Source organism: Rhea pennata, chromosome 16 (assembly GCF_028389875.1).
Source record: "Rhea pennata isolate bPtePen1 chromosome 16, bPtePen1.pri, whole genome shotgun sequence".
Classification (NCBI taxonomy): Eukaryota; Metazoa; Chordata; class Aves; order Rheiformes; family Rheidae; genus Rhea; species Rhea pennata.
Window position 1 is genome coordinate 15814237 of NC_084678.1, and position 21884 is coordinate 15836120.

At 41.2% G+C, this 21884-nt stretch overlaps 2 protein-coding genes across 3 annotated transcripts in view; one reads left to right on the forward strand and one right to left on the reverse strand.

Annotated features, from left to right (window-relative positions):
* The first annotated feature begins 362 nt into the window (after window positions 1–362).
* BIRC7 (baculoviral IAP repeat containing 7) lies at window positions 363–7216 on the forward strand. The gene is made up of 7 exons (XM_062589338.1): window positions 363–822; window positions 2930–3029; window positions 4259–4340; window positions 4440–4485; window positions 5294–5512; window positions 6464–6535; window positions 7014–7216. Exons 1-7 carry the CDS (start codon window positions 372–374, stop codon window positions 7214–7216), a joined length of 1173 nt encoding a protein of 390 aa, XP_062445322.1. The 5' UTR covers window positions 363–371.
* A 2891-nt stretch (window positions 7217–10107) lies between these two features.
* NKAIN4 (sodium/potassium transporting ATPase interacting 4) overlaps window positions 10108–21884 on the reverse strand; it is a 53970-nt gene continuing 42193 nt past the window's right edge. Inside the window, exons 5-8 of one of the 2 annotated variants that reach the window (XM_062588953.1) lie at window positions 19749–19809; window positions 16408–16492; window positions 11946–12034; window positions 10108–11504 (exon numbers count right to left, since the gene is read on the reverse strand). In XM_062588953.1, coding sequence (XP_062444937.1) covers window positions 12031–12034; window positions 16408–16492; window positions 19749–19809 — 150 coding nt within the window. In that variant the 3' untranslated portion in view covers window positions 10108–11504; window positions 11946–12030. The remainder of the gene's footprint in view (window positions 11505–11945; window positions 12035–16407; window positions 16493–19748; window positions 19810–21884) is intronic. The other variant, XM_062588952.1, reaches the window with a different exon arrangement.

The following is a 21884-nucleotide window of genomic DNA, read 5'->3' on the forward strand; positions in this document are numbered from 1 at the left end:
GCCCTCCCTCTGTCTGTTCCTGCAAGCATCTTTCCTGTAAATGGGCAGGGGAGGTTAGAAAGCGCTAGTCTCCTCCCTTCAGGCACTAGTGAGGACGCAGCAAAAGTTCAGGGGACAGTGACAAAGCTGCAGTTCAGGAACAAACTTGGCTTTGTCACGACCATGAGCTTTCCAGAACGTGCACCAGGATGAGCTGTGGGGAGGCACAATGCATGATGTGAGCTGGCAGCCTGGTGCTGCCTGACATCAGGAATCCAGCTGACTGCTCTGAATCATCCACTCCTCTCTTTTGGAACAGGAACATGGGGGATACGGTCCTACCACAGGAGACTCTGCTCAGGACAGCTCGTTCCCAGCTGTTCAAATTCATCATGAGGAATGAAGCAAGAAGACTGAGAACTTTTTGGCAGTGGCCAGATAGCTCACCTGTGTCTGCCCAAGATCTGGCCAGGGCTGGCTTTTTCTTTGTGGGTCCTGGAGATGAAGTACAGTGCTTCTGTTGTGGTGGCATCCTGAAGGATTGGGTACCTGGTGACTGCCCTATGGTAGAGCACCTGAAGTTCTTCCCTTCCTGTAAATTCATTTCTGGTGAGGATGTTGGGAGCCAACAAGTGTTTCCTCTTGAGGAAATATTTGACTGTGTGGATGGGCAGTTCCTCAGCCTCTTGCAGAGGATAGACAGTGAGGAGACAGCTCTTCCCAATCACCCGGAATACCCGGAAATGGGAACAGAGGAGATGAGACTATCTACTTTCCAGAGCTGGCCACAATATATGGAGGTACATCCTGAGCAACTGGCTAGAGCAGGATTCTTCTACACAGGTAGGTGTACACTAGGGAAATTCTCCCTCTGTGTAACACTGTATGTTTGTGTATATTCCTGTTTGGGAATCCTTACGTAAACCTTTTAGTGCAAATGTTAGCTCATAGCCAGAACTTTCAGTTAGAGGGTTTGACTCAGTTTGATGCAAATCTTGCTCAACTGGACCATCTGAATGGCACACAGTCATTCAGTGCATGGTCTGGAAACAACGATTTGGTATCTGGATAAACTTGCTACAGTGTTGTGCAAATGTTTTGTTGATATTGCAAGTGGACTCAGCATACAGAGAAAGGTGTGCTTACTTGAGGGTTTCAGCAGAGTAAATGTGGTCTCTTGTAAAGCAGCTTTAGTTGCACTGACATCTTGCTGTCATCACAGCACCTGCATCCTAGACCAAGGCTTGTGCTTAGTTGAAGGTGTCACTGTAATACAAATGTTACTTGCAGTGTTTTTAAAAATGCATGCCTGGCTTTTGGTGTTGCTTCCTTAAGTGTTGCTTATGGCTTTACATTGAAGCATTTTCAAGCTTTGGGATATGGAATCTCTTCTGGCTCTCTTCTAGTGGTGTAAATTAGTACAGCACATTAGAACAGCTTGTAATTCTCAGACATGAGAAGAAACCTAATGAATTTGATGCTTTTCATCTGATAAACTGCTTTGAAAGCTGTTAAAATTTAAACTCCTGTTCAAGTTGTTTTTTTGAAGATGTCACTATGTCTTAGTGCTATTGCTTGTCTGAATAACTGTACCCACTTGGAGTGTGGTTAGAAACCAGTTTCTTTCTTCAGCCTGGCAGCTGTACTTACTGTCTTGGGCAGGATTTAGTTCTGTGTTTACTCCTATTTGGGCACTGAGGAGTCTGTTAGTAGATCCTCCTTTTCATTACTAGCAGGAACAGAAAAAGTGTTCTTAATGGATGTTTTACTGGCAGAAAAGTGTAGTTTAAGATACAAAAAAAAAAAAAAAAGTATTACTAGCACTGTTAGAACTCTAGACACTTACTTGGTATGACAGTTCATATAAGCTCTGTTATGTGCCACAGCCTTCCCTTCTCAAAAGCCTATGTAGAGCTGAGTTAAATCTTCTGGATACTGAGCCCCTTTAGCTGTCATTCTGGCTTGTTGTTGCCATAAGGATTTCATTACAGAACTAAAAGCTATTGCGTATTTTCCTCAAAAGTATTTCTTGTTTAGTTGAATTACAGTTGCTTCCCTTTGATAAGGTTTTGCTAGTTAGGCAGTAGATTTGAATAAACTGTTTACTTGCTCTGACTGTTCAGTCCAGTATTTATGGCATATTCATTCCTAACTGATTAAACATTGGTGGGTAGAGGTTCCTTCTGTCTTTTGGGATCTAAAACTATAGTGCAATTTCTGTGTAATACAAATGTAACTTATTCCCTATGATGAAGGATTTTTTTTTTTTTTTTTTTTTTTTTTTTGCTTATCAAACTGAGACATGGGATGAAGTGACAGGCAGAGTCCATAAACTAAAGTCTTCTTGGGAGGAAACCTCTTCTGAATGTTTTGTGTTCTTATCAGTGAAGTAAAATTTGAATTGCTCTCTTCTGTTTAAGCAGTAGTTGTTGAGCATAGGTCCTACTTGTATTTAGTGGTTCCCCCCCCCCCCACCAGCTGAGAAGAGAAATGCAATGGCAGATTGGATAGCTTGGGACCATTTTGTGGCAAATTCTTTATACCTATGAAACGGAAGTAGCACAGACTGATGGCACCAGGAACTGATTATCCAGAGGAGTAGCTTGTGGTGCGGGGAAAAGTGTGTTTGTGGATTTAACTAATTACAGCTCTACTCTAAATGGAGGTAAGAGGGGATTGGATAGGAATGTGCACATGTGAAAGGTATGATGCTGACATGCATGCTACTTATTAGCTTGTGACCCAATTCTGGAATAATCTCAACTAGCTAATCTCAACAGCAGTTCTGGTGGTTCAATACTATCATCTGATTCCTGCTCTTAAACAATTTGCACAACTCTAAGTTGTCATGTGCTCATCTGTTCTATCCTGTGGCTTATGTTTTGTACTGAATCTCTAGCTTCTGATTTTGGGCTAGTATAGCATATAGTATCTCTTTTTCCCTTTCCAGGGCAAGGTGATATGGTGAGGTGCTTTTACTGTGATGGAAGTGTGAGGAACTGGGAGTTCGGAGATGACCCTTGGAGAGAACATGCAAAATGGTACCCAAGGTAACTTAGCCCTGGCTGAGAAATGTTTCTCGTAGCAAGGCCAAAACGTAGTTTGTGTGTTCCACACTGTGGATCCTTGCCTCACAAGACAGGAGTACCTCCAGTTAAGAGAGAAGGGAATCACAGGTGTACTAGGAGGTATTACCTCCAGGCTGTGTTATTAGTTTAGTTCCAGCTAAGTGGAAAAATTTAGAACTAGGCAATCAGCTGGACAGATGTTCAGTCTTGTGCAACTACATAAACTGCTATAGTCTATAACCTTCTGAAATCTCAAGAGAGGCTCCAAGTCCCTGAGACCAGAGTTGCACAGCAAAAGACCATCTCCAAATCCTAGTAGTGGGTAAAGATTGGAGAACTTGTTTGTAGGGCTGCCTTTAGTTTGTATAGTCTTCTAAAAGCATGTACATCCCACTCTCCCAAGTGAGAGAATCAATAGTTGGTTTGAAAGGCCTTCTGGCAAACCTAATTATCATCTTCTTGCACCCCTCATTTCCCCTCACTCCTAGGGAAAGTGATTTTTGTGTATTTGCAGTCTCTCTATGAATGTTATCTCTTACAGTAGGTCACTGACTCCAGGATGGTCAGCTTCAGTCCCTTAGCCATCTTCTTTCTATCCCAAAGGCTGATTTGTTAACCATCATAACCTTCTGCATTAATGATGAAACCTACTTGCTGATGGTTATCTAAACTGCAACTAGCTTTTTAAAAGATCTATACAAAAGAAGTGACAAAGACTACACATCTAGATGTTCTCACTTTAAAAGGAAAATCAAACCTGCAAGCTGAAGTGGAATGACATAGTTCAGACCTGAGCTTTTTTGGATTTTGCTCTAGAGTTTATCTACAAGGTTAATTCATATCACTTGATGTCAGAGTAGCTGGGTTTCTACTGTTCTCAGGTACAAAGATACCATAAACCTTGTGGTTCTTGTGGCAGTTATTGTGATCTTCTTGGAACAGGTCACAAAACATAATAAACCAGTTCACAAGGATGTTACAGCTCAGCTAATCTGAGGCCAAACATGAAGACTGAATTAAGGGGAGACCATGAGCTGCTTAATGCTGTCCTTCTTTATGCAAGGACAGGAAGGCCATGGTAATCCCTCTTTCTTACCAAATATAGCAATTTGCCTGTAAGCTGATAGCACCGATTGCTCTTAAACTTCAAACCACTACTACTGCTTTCACTTAGATTCTGTACTGAATTATTTAATTCTTTCTGCTCATAGGTGTGAATTCTTGTTGCGATCAAGGGGAAGAGAATTTGTTAGCAGTGTTCAAGAGTCCTTTTTCAGCACTCTGGTATCCCCAGTGAGTCACATGTATTTTATGTATAGTGGATGGGAGTTTGGGTGATGGGGAGCTTTAAACAGGTGCTTCTCTTACGTGATTATCTTGTGACATTTTCAGAGAGATTCCTGGCACCAAGCTGACCAAGATTCTTCTGCTTCCCAAGGTTGGTGCTGTGTAACTGCGTACTGTTTTGCCTTCTGTTGAAAGTGTTGTAGTTCTTTCTAAGCTTCCACATCTCGGCTTCTGTGTACTCTGTACATTGGTGTTTGAGAGAGATTCTGATGTTCTAGAAGCTATTCGGCGTTATTTTTAGGAAACAATTTCTAGCACAAGAAGCAAAAGTGCTTGTTCTTGTGAGGTTTTTTGTGTGTATACACACACACACACTCACACACACACACACACACATCTACGTATCCAGGCTAGCTAAATGTCTTTGATCTTAAAAAGAAAGAGTAACTCTGTGACTTGTGGGAGTTTGCCTAAACTTCCTTTGATTTGTCCATGTTCATGGTGTTTTTGTCTGTCTGAAGAGTCCTTGTCGGACTATAGCATTTGAAATATATTTTGTGTGAGACCTGAGATCCCGCTGTTTATGAAATTGTTGATCCTGGGGAACTATTCCCTTAGAATGGGTTGCAGCTGAATTTCCCACTTCTGTCTTTCCTGATGAATGGGTGAGCTAGGTGAAGAGGTAGGAGAGACCTGGGATGTTCCTCCATGGAAGCAGTTTTGAGCCTTCTGTTCTGAGATGTGGAAACAAAGATTTTTTCTTTTTTTTTCTTGTACTGGTGACAAGCCTGGAAGACTCAGACCCACTGACACTTTAGAATGAAATATTGAAAATCTTATTGCAAGCAATTTCATAAAAAGCAAAAGTATGTTTGAATCATGATCAGAAGCAAAAAAAAAAAAAAAAAAAAAAAACTGTAAATCTGGACATTGATAGCTGTATGCTCACTACTTTACAGATCCGGTGAGGAATTGGGAATTGCAGTTTCTTCCTCTTCTGGATCAGTTTTCTGTAGTGCAGAATATCCTGCAGATGGGCTTTGACCCCACCTTGGTGGCTGACCTGGTAGAGAACAAGTACATGCTGACTGGGACTTACTACCTTTCTGAGTCTGAACTGATTTCTGATCTGCTTCAGACAGACTGGGAAGGGACCAACAGTGCAGAAGAAAGCAGAGGTATGCTTGACTTGCCCACCTGTGTTCTTGGTGGTTGTCTATCCTCTTATTCACCTAATCTTGAGCACTGTTGTGGACTTGTCTTGTGGGTCTGCATTTTCTCTTCCTAGCCTGGAATTCAGTGTAGCAAGTACCCAAGCTTGACTTTCTCTGAGAGGCTACAGAATGAGATTCTGCTTTCATGATGCCTGAAGAGGCTGCAAGTACTGGAGTACTAGTAATTTTATCCGTCTTCGGTAGGGTGTGATGTAGATCTTTGCTCTTTGCTGCTGCTCTTAAAGGAGCTGGCAGCTCACTTTGTGGAGGCTTATCCGTAAATTCAGGTCTGTTGGTGCAGACAGATAGACATAGGCAGTTGTCTGAAGGAAGGCTTCTAGGGTAAATGCATGCTCCAAGCCTATTTAAAGTTGAACTCAGGGCTTGGTCAAATAGTAGTTTTCCATTTGTTTGGATAGTGTACATTCCTAACTTACCTGCATCTGTGTTATCTGTTCCACAGAGTCTATTTGCTGAATGAATTTATTTGAAGCTAATAATTTTCCACGTTTCTACTTCTTTCTTCTGGTAGCGAGCCTGCTTTCCAAAGCTCTTGTCTCTGTGACAGTCTACCACTTTAGCTGTGTCAAGGCCAAAATAAAACAGTTCCCACCAAACTGAGGGAGTGATTAAATTGTAGCACCAGAGCAGGAATGAGCCAGCTGATGTTTCCCACTATTCAGTAGAACTTAAACCAGGTTCTCTGAGCAGAGAATGTAATGAGAACATGTATGTTAATCTCCTTACCAGGATGTGAGAGCATCAGCTTGGCCAGGTTATGTGTGGGGTTGGCAGCTCTGTAAAGGTGTGTGTTCTGAGGTTAGTGGAAACAGAGGACATTACTTCTTCAAGCACAGCACTGTCTGAAGAGGAAAGGGGTGGCACTTAATGTGATCTTCCTTCCTGTTTATACAGACCGTGTTCAGAGAGAGACTGAAACATCGTGTTCAAGAGAAGAAATACAACCCGTGCAACAGAAGGAATCAGGTGTACTGGAGTGCCAGTGGTGGGGAAATTAGGCCAAAACTAGGACAGCTCTTATGGCAGCAATATTAATGCTTACTATGTTAATTTGTCAATCCTGAAAAGCAATGTATTCTAGTTTGCCTTGTGACTGAACATTATTTATTCAGGAATTGGGGTTCTGCTGTGAAAGACTGATATTGCAAATCTGGCTTACCAGGGTTAAGTTGCATTATTTAGTGTAATGATGTTGATACCTTCTTACCTACCTGGTCCCACATGTGTGTATGAATGTGGAAGTGAGTCTAGAAGAGCTGTGGGGTTTTTTCAACTTGAAAGAAATTGCCTGAGAATAGCACTTTTGCCACTTTCAGTTGCTGAACAAAATGATGAGCAAGCTGCAGGAATACATGACTTTCAGATCATAGGATTGTCACTCTGGAATAATTGTATTGCTAACACTGGACTCTTTTTTTTTTTTTTCTTTTTTCCCTTGTTAAAGAGGAGACTCCATTGAGCACAGAAGAGCAGCTCAGACGCTTGCAGGAGGAGAGGATGTGCAAAGTGTGCATGGACAGAGATGTGTCTGTTGTCTTTGTTCCTTGTGGTCACCTGGTAGCATGCGCAGAATGTGCCTTCAACTTGAGACTGTGTCCTATCTGCAGAGCTGTCATCCGGGGAAGTGTGAGGACTTTCATGTCCTGAAGCATGAGGTACTTAAGATGAAAGATAGTCTATAAAATCCATCATAATGCAGCGGATGAACAAAACAAGTAAATAGTTCAACTGATGCTGGAGCAATCTTATTTGCAGGGTAGCTTGGCCTAAATGCAGGCATTCAGCAAATTTGAGTGTGTTCGTCTGCATAGTGCCTACAGTGAGAGCTGCTGATACGTTGTACTCTTACTGACCTTGCTGGAAGTTTGCTCCAGAGAAATTCTGCTATTTTTTTCTTTACCCACCAAAAATAAGACTTCTGTTGATTATCCTCCTCTGAAGTCTTGCATATTCAAATGAACCTCAGCTCTGTGTTGAAATCAAGGACAGTTTTCAGTGGACTGTCTGATTCTTTCTTCCATTTAGCAGTTGCTTACAGATGATGAAAATAATTAGCTTATCCTTCTTGGGTTGATGTCTTCCCTCCATAAGTCTAAGTAAAAACTAGACTATTTTTATAACAGACACATTCCTCTGAAGCTAAAATACTGAGCAGCATGGGGAAGCAGTGGGTGGCTTTTGTTTCTTTTTGTTCTGAGCTCTTTGCTGTGAGGGGGAAGAGGATTGGACAAGTGAAACCATAAAAGAGGAGTTGTCTTGTTGAAATGTTACCAACTGAGGAATGTTTCAATAATATCTAAATTTACATAATTAAGTGAAAACTCTAATCTGTTTGTAGAAATTTTTTTTCCCCTCCAACCTCTGTTGTCAGCCTAATGACCTTCCTCACTAGACAGAAGGTGAAAGACTTTGATCTGGGTTACTGGATAATCTCCTGCAAGTTTTCTTGTAAAGCCTCTTCCCTAGCTGTTGGAGACTATATCCTTCTGCTAAGAGATAGCTATGGAAACTTACTTTTTTAAGGACTTCTGTTTTCTGGCTAAACTTATGATTTAGTTCAAATGTGGTATTTTATGTAGCACACTTCCCCCCCTCCCCCCCAAACACCCCCAAAAAAGTTTGTCAATAACATAGCCTTTAATAGGTTTACTGGCTGCAGGGGAAAGAATGTATGTTTTTAAAAACATAAGTGCTCTATTCTACTGAATAAAAGGTTTTTCTTTATCTTATGGAGGTCTAAGTATCTGATACTAGTATAATGCCCTACTTGGGAGGGAGAGAATCATAAGATGCATGAGAGGCATCAGGCAGTAGATAGCTGAACCTCCATCCTTCCGTGCTAGGTAGGCATGGGTGAAGGAAGCAACGGATTTTTACCATCCATTAGTGATTTCCTTGGGAGCCAACAGTAGAGTGGGTAGGGGGAGTGTGCCCAAACTCTTCAACTGTGAAAGAAGGGAAATGTCTCTAACTTGTGCAAGCTTCTTGACGAGCACTTGAGTCCCAAGTGATGCCTGTCCCCAACAGAGGGCACTCTTAACTTGGCAATAAGGGAACCACTTGAAAAAGAGCAATTGAAGGTTTTGCTCTCTTATGGCACAAGAAATGCAAAGGACTGGGGGTTGGTACCCTAACAAAATATGATATTACAGACTTGCAGTACATGTAGGTATAGCACAAACAGCCAGGAAGAAGGGATGTGAGAGCATGAAAGATGGATGCTGCTGCTATCAAAAAACAGGGGAAGTAATTAAGTGTGGAATTGGATTCCAGGATTCCTAGTAGTTCATCTTTTCCCCACTGCTCTTTCCCCCCCCCCCCCCCCCACTTGTACTGGGCTTGAATTAAGGCATTCTAACTGATAATATTTATTATGTGCTTACCTTAACCTTTATTTTACTTCCAGTAGAAGATTCTTATCTCTGTACCCTATAGGACAGAAAGTGATTCTGAAGCTACCAGATAATGGCATGTGTATTAATTGACCCTTAGTGGTATATATCAAAGCCAAGAGATATGTTAAGTCCATAGTTCTAGAGATATGGATACTTAATCTCCCTTACAGTACCTAGAAGGTGGTCTTTGTAAATATGTCATCAAAGCTCAGTCAATTTGAGAGGCATTGTGTTAAAAATGTGTAGACCTGAAAATAATTTGAATTTCTTTTGACTTCATATTGCTACTGACAATAATTCCTTTCTGAACTGACTAGTGAAATAATTTGGCTGTTCAGCACAGATAGTGGACAAAGCATGGGTTTGGTTTTGATTTTTTTTTTTTTTTTTTTTGCACTCAACAAGGCCAACATAGTATCTTATGGACAACATATCTCTCTTCAACAGCCTTCCTTCTGAGAAGAAAAGAATTCTCATTAAAACAGAAATGTAAAGTCAGTGTTTTCTAATTGGGAAAGAGAAGATTAATCTCCAGATAAATGGAATTTGTTTTTTCTGAACAGTCTACCTAGAGCATGTTTGTTCTCATTCCTTTTTCTGCCCCTCCAGAGAATGTCAGATAGGCATCTATGAATGAGTGTAATGCATGAAAGAACCGGGCCAAAAAGGAGGTAAAAAGTGCCAAGTAACTGTACCTACACTGCTGTGCATGTTGTCAAATGGCACAGTGGCTTGTATCCTGCTGTTAACAAAACTCATTTTTTGGAGTGGCACACTATTGACCAATATGGGAGGCAGCTAGTTTTGTCAGGCAGATTTCTTTCAAAGAGGGCTGTGCTTTTTCTTCATCAAGTGATGAAACGGATGGCAAGGCTGCTGCCATGTCAGCTATCCTTTTAGGTATGTACTCAGTCAGAAGCTGTGGCTCCTACTGGTAGAGAGAAGGAAAACTAACCTTACAAGAAATTCACTTAAAACAACACCCGGTCAGAATGCAAAGTTTCAGGTGGCTCTTGGCATCTTGAGGGGAAAAAATGCACAGAAACAGTACATGTTCTCTTACTGCTCATACTTCTAGTATTACAAAAAATTATTTTGCCTCCTGGATCCTTTGGAAGGGGACAAAGAAAGGTACCTTACTCAGTCGTTGACTTAAGCACTTAATGTTTTTATTTCTTTAATCCTTCCCTCACACTTTGCTTCCCCGGTATGGCTTCAGGCCTGACTCTTCTGAAAAGCATTGTTCAAAAATCCCAAATAATCTTAAACTGATTAGGCAAGACAAAGAATTACAACAGCACTTCAGAATATACCAGCCAAAGAGTAACAGAGATGGCTGTACAAATGTTCTTTTCCCACTTGTCACTTATATGCTGGGAGATGTGGCTATCAGAACTGGTATGTTTTCTTTTTCCCCCAATTAATTACTGCTGCTCATTAATGCAACTTAATTACACTTATTCCTTGTTTGCGCCTTTCCTCTAAATTATCCTTTAAAAAAAAAAAAAACAAAAAAAAAAACAAAAAAAACCAAACCTTCCAGAAGGGTGTTGTCAGGCCTGCATATGGAATAAGTGTGGCTGCCTGATGAGGAAAGCAGGTACAACAGGTCTATGATCCATGAAGAACTAGGCATTTTCCAATGTCCTGCTGCAGGTATCAGTCGTGTATATGGCTACATCAATGTTAAGTTAATGTAAATGAGCAAACTCAGAGTAAGTTACAGCTACTTTGAGGTTGGCTTGGCATGTTGAAAGGAGGCTAAGCTCCATGCTGAGTGAAGATCTGGTGCTCATACTAGATTTTAGCGGTTCAGTGTTGTAGCAGTTAGGTCACACACAGATCACCGAAATCCAGGACAAATTCCTCTTGCTGAGGAGTCCATCACTTATAATGATTAGAGAATGAGGAAGAGAATGTTGGATGAGAGAAACCATTAAAAAAAAAAAAAAAAAGGAAGAGCGTTTGACTATAACTTAGAAAAGAAACAAAGATGTGGAGGGCATTAAAAAGAACCCCTGAAATGTAAATAGCCCCCACCTAGTATTATACAGGCAGGGAGGAGATGAGGTTGTGTTAGGGGATATAGGCTCATTTCAGAATAAGGAGAAAGGAAAGGTGAAGAAACTAACTGCAGAACTTCTGAAGTGTCCCAGGGTGATATGCAGCACTTCCTCCTTTATGGATCCATGGCGGAAGGAAGCAGCTCCTACTTGAACTGTGTCCCTTGAGAGAGGCTTCCAGCGGGCTTGTTCTGCCTCAGCCTTCAGGCCCATGCCACTTGTTGGCTAGAATGATCAGACTGTGATAGGCATGGTTTGTCAGGGCACCCACAGATCTTAAAGACAAACCATGTGGCTGTTCTTCAATGTACATTCATTGCATTTGAAAAGAAAACAAGAAACAAAAAATGGAATTGAGTTCACCATTCTGCATTTCCTCTGCCTCAGATCCAGGCTGCAAGGATTGTTTCCTGCAGCACCTTTGATGGTGGAGTGCAAGCTTTATCCATTCTCTGCATCCTCCTTATTTATGCAGGCCTGTAGAAAGAAGGTGGAGGTAGGGAATCAATCTGGAGCAAGTAGTAAATTTTTTTACTTAAAATAACAGAAATGATGTGGAAATAATGAAGACAAAACTTTCTTTTGTAAGTAGAATTGACTGCAGATGAAAAACAGGATTGAAGATCAGATGTAATGTGGTTAAGTAGTCTTCAAGTCTAGAAAGAATATTATGCATATAATGGACCTGAATATACTGCAGTTAGACTAAAGAAAGGTCTAAACCATAGTGTTAGATCCATGCATCCCCAGCCTTTGGAGCTGCATAAAATTTGGAATTTTAGAAGCTGGGAATTATCTCTGGAATAAAATAACCTCTTGAAATTGTGGTGATGTGCTTTTTGTTGTAGATGCAGTATAAGCAGATTACTTTTGTAGCTAGCAGTAAAGATGAGTGAATGTTTTCAGCTGAAACATCACCTCATAAGCATGCAGCTTCAGGTTGACCAAAAGAGTTTGCAAATTCATGTTGATGTTCAGCAAATTGTTTGTTTGGGAAAAAAGTCTACCTAGAAAGAAAAGCAGAAGTGTTTTGTTTTCAAAAGTGAGTTTTTTTTTTTTCCCCATTGATGTTAGTTTCCTTTGCAAACTATTCTGCTCATTAAACAAAAACTTGAAAAAAAAAATCAATCCAAAAGAAATTTTTTCTCCCCCTCCCCCAGTGCTTCACTTTGGATTTTGAGCTGAAGATTTTTTTTTATTTGCATGCTAGTACCTATCAGTTGCCAGTTGATCTATTGAAGAACCTACTTTCAACCAATAAGGGGATGACTTTTATGGGTTTTAGTCCTTTAATACTCCATGCTCACAGCTGTTTCACACCTTTGGCCAGCAGGCAAACTGCACTACAAAAGAACTGATTAGGGAACATTAAAGTGAGCAATTGCCAAGTGGAACCTTAGATCATTCAGTCAACCAATAGCTCCTGTTGCTAATGTCAGGCCTAAAGTCTACAGCTGGTAAAAGTCAGAGCCTGTGTCCTCTTCCAAATGGTAGAGCTGAAGAAAACAGTCAGAGAAACTGGCTATATGTGATGAAATTAAAGCTCTTTGAACATCCTTTCACATTAATATGTTAAATGTGCTAGATTGCAGTAAGTACTAAGGAGAGAAACTTCACAACTGTGCAATTCTCTGCTTGGTTTTATATATGAAATGTTCAAATGGTGCTGGACCTATTGCCTATCTCTCTACCCTTTAAATAAACCTAGGCTACTTATTGTCACCCAGCAGGTTCTTGCTTTAGCACTAAATCAAGTAGAAAAATATGATTTAAGACTATTCTGCTTTACAATTAAGATTACACAGCACCTTTTTTTTGAAACAAATTCAGAGAATGATATTCTCAGTCAAAAAGTGAATGGATTTAGCAGGCTGGAAGTGATGACAAGTTATGATCTGGCAAGTATTTCAGGATACTTGGAGATAAAAGCTTTAGTCAGAACCTTCAATGTAGTGCTGGTTAACTCTTGGAGGCTACTACTGCAAGGATGCCTCCTTCTTTAAAATGAGAGGTCTATTACCACCACCAAGAAAAAAAGCAAGCCTGAGCAGATGTCCTTTCCTGTGTAGCCAAAGAGGAGACAGGCTTGCAAACAGTTATGGCCTGAAGTTAAGCTTTAGCTGATTGAAAGTAAGAATTCAGCCTCTCCTTCCTGAAAACTCAGGGGGAATGTGCTGTCTGTTGGGCTCAGGAGAATATGAATTCAGTTTTCAATAACTGAGTATTAGCCTTTGGTTAGGTACTTTGGCCTAGAAATGCACACTGGTAACTTTACCATACTTCCTCTCAAGATTCCCTGTATATTATTGATAAAGGTAACAGTTAGTCCAGTGCCTTGGCTGGGAAGCAGCAGTGAGATTAATGGCAACTCTTCTAAACAGTAAAGTTTCAAACAATTTTTCCATGCTCTGAGTCTGTTAATTTCTATTTCAAGTCACAAATTTATCACAACTAAAAACCTCTGGAGTCAACAAAATGTAAAACAGAAGCAATTGTAGAATCTGAAATAGAAATAATTGTATTTTAGAAATCATTGTTGCAGTGCAAGTCTTGGAGTTGCTACTTGAGATGAAACATTTTAATTGTGCCTTTGTAAGCAACAGTACAAAAATATCAGTTGGATTTTTTTTTTCTTAAGAAAATTTACCAGCTGATAACCACTGAAGAGGGTTACCAAGGGAGACAGGAGTTGCCATTTGAAATCTTTGAACTGTGACAGAACATTTAAAACAGCTCAGATGCTTTGGCCTTGATACAGAGGTTATGGGGGTGGGTCTCAGGCTTAGACTATGCAAGTTAGTCTAGCTCAACATCCTTGTTCTATGGGGCCTAAAGAGTGATGAAGATTCAGTGTTTGGAGAGATAAGGAAGAGGGATAAGGGGAATATGCATGTGGGGACAAGGGAAAGGGCATATTAGGAGAGGAAGGAAGGAGATCTCATCAGAAAAGGACAGATAAAACAGGAGTGATGGGGATAATCCCATTAGACAAGCAATAAATGAAAGTGATCCTGTTAGAGAGAAGGAGGGTTGTGGCAACAAGGCAAGGCTGTTATCAGGAGAGCAGTTGCCTGTTGACAAGGGGGGAATGCCATCCTAAAATGAAAAATGACAGCTCGGTATTGCTGTCTGCCCTGACTTAGTAGTTTCAGAATGAATTTGATTTCATTCTAGGCTTCTTCCAACAAAAAACAGAAAAGACAAAGTGTATGTTCCTGATTCCTAGCTGCTCTTAACATTTAAATTTGAAAGAAGTTGGATGTTTTTATTGTTTTGCATCTTCTTGAACAGAGTATAAAGAAAGAAAATCCCTTCAGTCATCACGAAATTGTTTTCGCAGCAGGACAACAGAGGCATCTGGCACTCGGTGCACCAGACGCAAAACTCTGCAGCAGCACCATTAGGTGAGACTCCTCCTACTTGGTCATCAGCTGCTCCTCTCACTTCTGCTCATGCATATAGAAGAAACACAAGAACTAAGCTGGAATAAGCAAAAATAACTTTTTGATGGTTGCTGTGAAATTTATAGAGGGTTGCCTTATCTACTGCTCAGCAGCTGTTTTTACCTCCAGTTAGCCAGGAAAAAATATTATATTGTGCAGACAAAAGCTATCAGTACCTGAGTGATTCTCTGAAGAATAGGAGTGAAGAGTGACAGAATGACCTGTGCACTTTATTAGTAGCTTATCATCTTAATGAGCACCTTGTAGGGAAGTCTTACATTACCAGCTTCTGTTCATATTATGATCACTCTATAGAGAAAACTTAATATATTAAGTACTAGCTTCTTTTACAGACAAAACTATCACTTTAAAAGAAAAGCAGCCTAAATCCTGTACTGTAAAAGTGTAGTGATATTTCTTCCCTACACAGCTGTGTCAAGATAGTAAATCAGAGAACTGCCTGAAGCTCCACAGCTTCTGCACACTATGGAAAATTCCATCCCACCGTGACAAAATGAGAGGGAAATCAATATTTAATCTCCTGTAGCATCCCTCCTAATAATGCTATGGCACCCCCAAACTTACATGGAGTTTAACTGCTTGGCAGAAATGACTTGTTCTCCGGGACTCATGCTGCAGTGACAGTGTGCAGTAACTCTGTACTGCATTACGGAGGCACATCCGCAAGTCAGTGTAGGGGCAGTCTTTCTTTTCTAAGCCCTGCTTTTCTCCTCCATCCTCAAATGTTTCTTTTTGGCAAAGCTCTCTAGGAGCGATATTTTCCAGAAAAAACAACCTCCCTTGGCAACTGCTCTTAAAAATTTCTGCACCTTGAATTGCCTTTTTGCAGCTTCAATATAAGGAGTATCAGAAATTCAGATCTTACTGCTGCTTTAAACAGATAATACTGGCCTTTGTGGCTGAGAATCTCATTAAGAACCAGCTTTCAAGTGGACTGCATGAAAGCTCTTGTGGATTCAATAGAGGAAAGGGATTATCCGAGGGCAGAAGTTGGGATTCAACAATGGGTCTCTATTAGCTGCATGAGGGGAGCTGCTGTGGACAACTCCCCATTCTACTCCCCTCTCTCATCTGAGCTCCTGTGGTGGGCCATACACACGCGTCACTGTTCTTGTAAGAACAGGAGCCCAACAAAATGACACCTTCCTGCATACAAACTGTCTAATGCTCCGTTGAATTAAACTCTTGTGTGTTAGCTTTGTACTCTACAGGTCCCCTAGGAGCGTAAGCAGATACAGGGTGACCTTGCAACCCTGTGCCAGTGATAGAGTTAGATTTTGTGGTGCCAGCCTGAGAGAGGATTATGGGAGGATGGCACAGATGTGGCCAGGAATCAAAATGATACGGATGCAGAGATCAGAGTTCAGCAGTGACTGTCTGTGCACAGAACTAAGACAGAGCTTAAGCAACTGTAGAAGTTGCATATATTTTCCATATTCACAGGTCTGTGGTTGAGGCTCTGCTTGATGGACTGCAATTCAACCCTGAGATGGAGAATTACATGCTGCGGTTGCTATGGTTTATTCCCAGCAGCCACTGAAGCTGATTCTTCCTTCCCCACAGCTCCTACCTTTACCCATTTGGGCAGCATTAATTGCTGAAAAGCCTCACTTTGCTTTCACCAAGGGAAAAGTGTCCAGTTGTTTGTCAATAATGCTGTCCTACAGCTGGCCCAAGTGCTTCCTGTCAGGACAGTGTCATCTAAGTACAGCACCACCACTTCACCCTAGCAGCACAGGGCTGACAAAGGCAGTCTCACCCCTTCCTTTTGTGTTCTGCTACTTATTTGTGCCCTCCACATCTGGAAAACCTACTGCAGAAATCAACCTGCAAAGGAGGAACAAACCCAAGCCCACGGCACCCTTGAACCAAACTAAGAGGGATGTGTAGCCTTTAGCACAGGACACAATACTTACAGGTATGTCTGCTTGAACAAAAGGTTGGTGGGCTTTTCATTGACATGGTAGAGAGGAAATGGATCAAATCCACCAATGAAATCAACTGAAAAAAAATCAAAACTGAAATAAATAAACAAACATGGCCAGGATGTTGAAAGGAAATGAAAGAAAAAGTTGGTGCATGTCATGACATAACACAAAAATTAGTGAGAGAACAGAGAAATGATTTTGGGGATATGGATTGCCCAGTGCTATTTGGAAATCTCCACCTGTAAAGACCTCTTTTTTCCCCTCAACTCCTGGGGTGAGATGATGATCCACAGTAGGAAATTCAGCTAACACAAGACTTAAAGCATAGAGTTAACACAAGAACCAAACCCAAACAAGACTCCAGAAAAACAAGGAGGCTTCCCTCAGCCTCTTTGGGCATTACCACCACGCTGCAACTACACACAAGAACTGAGCTGACAAAGCCTCAGCCATCCAGCAGCGTGCTGAAAGGAGGAAGCTGGGGAGCGGCGGGTGAGCGAATGCCAGCAGAGCAGCTGGCAGCACAGCAATCCCCAGGAAGGTTATACATCGAAGTGGGAATTTTCTTGCCCCACTTGTCTTTCTTGCGAGACAACAGCAGCTTTGGAGAACTGCAAATATCCCATTCATTATCTTCAGCGCCAATATTTTTCAGGTCCCCTCTGCCAGCTCAGTTTCTTTTAAACGTATACAGACAGGAACAATGCTTCCTTTTTCCAGTACTCACAAAAGGGCAATGTTACTAAGCAAGGGATGTTTTAAGTGACAATTCCCTTAGTACCCATGGAAGAATTTTCCAAGCCTCTTGGTTCCACTGAAATTAGGCCAAATCTATGCTGCTGAGCTGGCCAACACAGCTAGGTCCGCAGGGGTGTGATGTGTGATTTGTGACTGACCTCACAGGCCTTTAAAATAAACAAAAAACCTTTAAAATAGATTCAGCTTAGACCACTTTTCTGTGCTGTTAGTGTATTTTGTTTGGAAGTGTAAAAGCTTATATCCCATACAAATGCCATTTAAAAACAGCTGGAGTGTCTTATGTAGGTGCCTGTTCATTTTTCTTTCCTGAAGGTGGCACTATTATTTCAGATTTTAGCTATGTATTGCTGAGGATTTTCAGTATTTTCAATCAAACACTATAAAATCAGAAAAAAATAATACAAATATGAAGTGAAAATATCTCTTAAAAATTTCTAAAACAGGAATGCGAGGACACCGTATCCTCACAAGTTCCATCCCGATAGATGGCTTCGTGCCGATAACGTGATTCTAGAATGACTGCAAAATCTGCAGAGGTCCTAAGTAAATTGGGAGCATAATTCTTGGTGGCTTCTGATGAGACTTGGATTCTTTTCAGCCCCTTTTGAAAATGCTTATTTGAGTATTTTAAAACTAAAATGGTCTGCATTTTAAAAGAAGTTACTAACTGCATTACCTCAGTTGTGGAATGTCTAAATTAGGAGACTTTAAAGACACACAGTCTTCAGTAACTGTCTAGCTCCTTAAACAGTCACCTCATTTGAGCACCCACCTACAGAAGCACCCAAAATCTGAGTCACTTTAAAAAAATCTTAACTATAGTTCATTGCCACTACCAGCCATACATTACAATCATTAGCACATCTGAAATATTCTTGCTCATAATTCAGCATTAGTGGATCCCTACTGCTGTGTTTTCTCATGAAAATCACGTTAGCACGAGCTTCCTGATTAATGTGCCTCAGCACTTATAATTACTTCATGCTGCATATCAAAGGAACATTTAAAAGAAACCGCAAATGAAAAAGAAAATTAAAACGCAGCTCAAATTTGTTCGGGTCACTGGAAGGATCTACCACTGTGAGTGTGAAATATTGATGGTTTGTCATTGTTAATTATTCAATCTGGCATTTTAACTCCAAGCTGGAAAACTAGGAAGGGAAAGGAATTTGCTAGTGAAAAAAAAAAAAAAAAAAAAAAAAGGAAAAAAAAAAAAAAAAGAAAAAGCGTATCCTGAAATTACCAGCTTTGCATTTCCAGATAATGCTTTCTTCCATATGATTGCTTCTCCTAACAGATCCCTGCCATAAGAATGAGCTCTGTCAAGTTATTATTTTACAATATTAAAACGGAGCTCAGAACCCGAGCTGTTTAGATAAAGGGAGAGCTATAAGGCAATTAAAAGAAATATTACTTGTAACATAGCATCTTCACAAAATGCATTGACAAGCTCCAAATAGTGAATACAGCCAGTACAATCAGTTCAATCACACAGGAAACAACAGAAAAAAAGACAGGCAAGTCAGACCAGCAATTCATCTCATCTCACCCCTTTAAAATAACATTCTTCACATACTTTCAAATGTCCAGTTCAAAGCTGTTATTTTTCAGCTAACATCCATGCCAGCTGCTCTTTACAAGGACAGAGCTACTTGCACAAACCTAATGAATGTCTTGGGGAAGTGATACTGGGATATAAAACCTTTGGATCAGATTCTTAGGTGGAGTAAACTGGCGTAGACCCACTGATTTGAATAGAACTACTGCTTCAAACATGTTAAGAATTCAGACACGGAAAGCAACACATTGTCCAAGAAAGCAGACTTCACATCTGTTTGAACCCTACGCATCCACCCTTTTGTGTGCAAAAGTATTGGTCTCCAAGGGAGTTTTACAAGAGCAAAGTAACCTAGGACCAGATTATAGGTGTCTGGATAGATCCCACAGACCCAGCCATCCGTGCGCTCTCTCTTTGATTCTTTGCTCCTCCCTGACGCTCTCACGGCGAATGCATGACACCTAAGAGAACTGCCGACCAAGCGCAAGGGAGCCAGTTTGTTCATCCTTCCTGTAATTCAGATGTAGTTCTTCCCCTGCTTTTACATTAAGTGGTCAGGTCAGTTCTTGGCAAGAAACCTTGCTCTCTACTTCATCCTCAGCTTGTGGCATATGATACTCAGCAGGTATCCTTCCTGCTTAGTTGAGTAGCAGGCTGTATTCTCCGCTGTAGGTACCCTGCTCACACTGGCAATATTACAGCAGCATTATGCATGAGGTATACCAGCTTGAGAACAGAGGAAGCCGCCCTGTTTCCCTAAAGCCTAGCCTAAATAAGCAGCCAACACCAAGCTTTTCTGTGGTGAAAGAGTAACAGGATTATAGCATCCAACACATAATGATGCAGGAAAAAAATTATAGTAAAAACAGATGGTCCTTGAAAGGTAGTTACTGCTGTATCACATAGATGGCAAGATGGAAAGAAGCCCAACTGCAACTCATTGCTGATGGACCAATGTCAGAAAGAGAGAGAATTTAATAAAACCTTTGCCAAGGGATCTGTTAATACTTACAGCTGTCTTCTTCTTCTGTAAAAACACTAACAACGTAACAGGCATAGACAAAGCCCAAGAGCTGGAAAACACAGAAAAGAAATCATTTTATCATCAGTCTTGTGAGGCTGGTCAAAACCCACCTGACATGACATCAACAGCCAATACTTGCTCTATACTTGGCAGCACTACTGTAACGGTGGAGCCAAGCCATATTTGCTCTAAGGTAAGCAGTGCAGAGGTAGGCTTAAGGAAAGAGACTGCTAAGGGCAGACTAAAAGCTCAGAACTTCAAAACTGCAAGAGCCATCCTTACCTTCAGAGCAGCAGCCTGCTGCTGTTACAATGACTGGCCTAGTTTTGTAGACATTGAAACTATTGTGCTATGTTTAGTGAGGGGGATGAAGGAGAGTGCCTGATGTCACATTTCGGCCAGACCACTCCATACAAGACATATGGGGTAGGCTTTATTAACAGAGGCCCAGAGACAAGAACTCCTCAGCCCGTAATCCTGTTGCAAGGGTCATGCAAGGAAAGAGACACTACTTTGGTGTAGGATCTACCGACAAGATGGGACCAATTTTTATGCAGATGAGATAGAGAGAAATAGGTGACTTATTGGCAGCCCACATTCAGAACCCTGAATTCTTTAGTATCTTAGGCTTGGAGATCAAAAATTCATCGGAATGAAATCCTAGTCTTACTTTAGCTCTAAAATTTCTAAGGGTCTTTTTATCCTTGGAATGGAAGGAAAGCTGCCTGGACTAGTCAGGCACCGGGCTTGCAAGGGAAATGGGCCAGAGGATGATGAGAAACAAACAAGATGACAGTGATGGTCTTAATTCACAAATTGCATAGGCTAGCAGTAAATCGCCACCTCCGCTGCCAGTAGATCGCTGCCAGAAGCAGCAAAGGAACAGAACACAAGAAGGTCTCTCAAATAACAGAGCCTTCCTGGTGCGGTGGGGCCCACATGTCAAAGCAGTTGCCCAGAGCAGTGTCTAGAGCAGAAAGCTACAGTGAACATTTAAAAAAAAAAAAAAAAAAAAAAAAAAAAAAAAAAAAAAAAGGCAGTTTAAGGTATCCTGGTGGCTGTGCCCTTAGCAGATAGGTGGTAGTAGCTCTAAAGTGTCAGAGTCGGGCTTTGCTGTCCTTGTCAAACTTCAGCAGAAAGTCATTATCCAGCCTGGATCAAGACTGAACCTTCTGGCACTATGAGAATTCAGCATTTGAGATCAAGCAGGGTTTTATTTTGCTTTCCTTTCTTCCTGTTAATCAGATATCCTCTCCATCCTTCGTTTTACATCTTTACATAACACCCCACTTAGCAAGATCTTGGTTGACACTAACTCTATTAGTAAAGTTATTGTGAGACGTAATTGTTTTCCACTGTGAACTCAATTCCCTTGAACAAGAGTTAGAATGTAACATACAGTGACTCACTCCGAGGGAAGACAGAATGATGCATGGTGGGACTTGAAAAGCAGAGTCCATTCATTTTTAATATGACAGAAAAATACATCACACTAGAAAACAAAAGGCAAGATAATGAGATTTCTACGAGGAAGTTATAAGGTATTCTTGATTTCTGCAGCTCTCTGACAAAAAAACCCACCTTGTTGGATGGAAATGGAATTTTTTTCCCCACTAAATCTCTTATTTCCTTTAACAATTTCCTATAATTGCACGCGAGACAAGCCAGTGCTCTCGTTTGCTCCTAGGTGGGCCCTGTGGAGGCTTGTCCCAGCACCGCAGAGGAGGAGAGGTGGCTCTGTGCACTCACTCACTCTCTTGCTCTGTATTTTCCTAGACGAGGGTGCTTCACACTAGGTTTCCATCAGCCACAGGATGCTTGACTCCGAATGAAACCCTTCCAAGTGCAAGGACAACTGCCAAGCGATGGCAAAGGCCACTGCAATGTTACCTGGTGTCTTCTGAAATTAATTTGAGCAGAACCGCAGCTCCAGCAGTGGCACAACCCCCGAGCAGCAGCCTTCGCCCCCTCCTGCTGCTGGCAGAAGCAAAGCCGCGGCCCTGAATCCCGTCACTGTATTACACTCAACAGCACGTGAAAGCAAACCCTACCCGTGTGTGCTGTTCCTGACAGCCGTGTCAGGGACCCCCGATGGTATTAACAACGAAAATGACTTATCTGCCT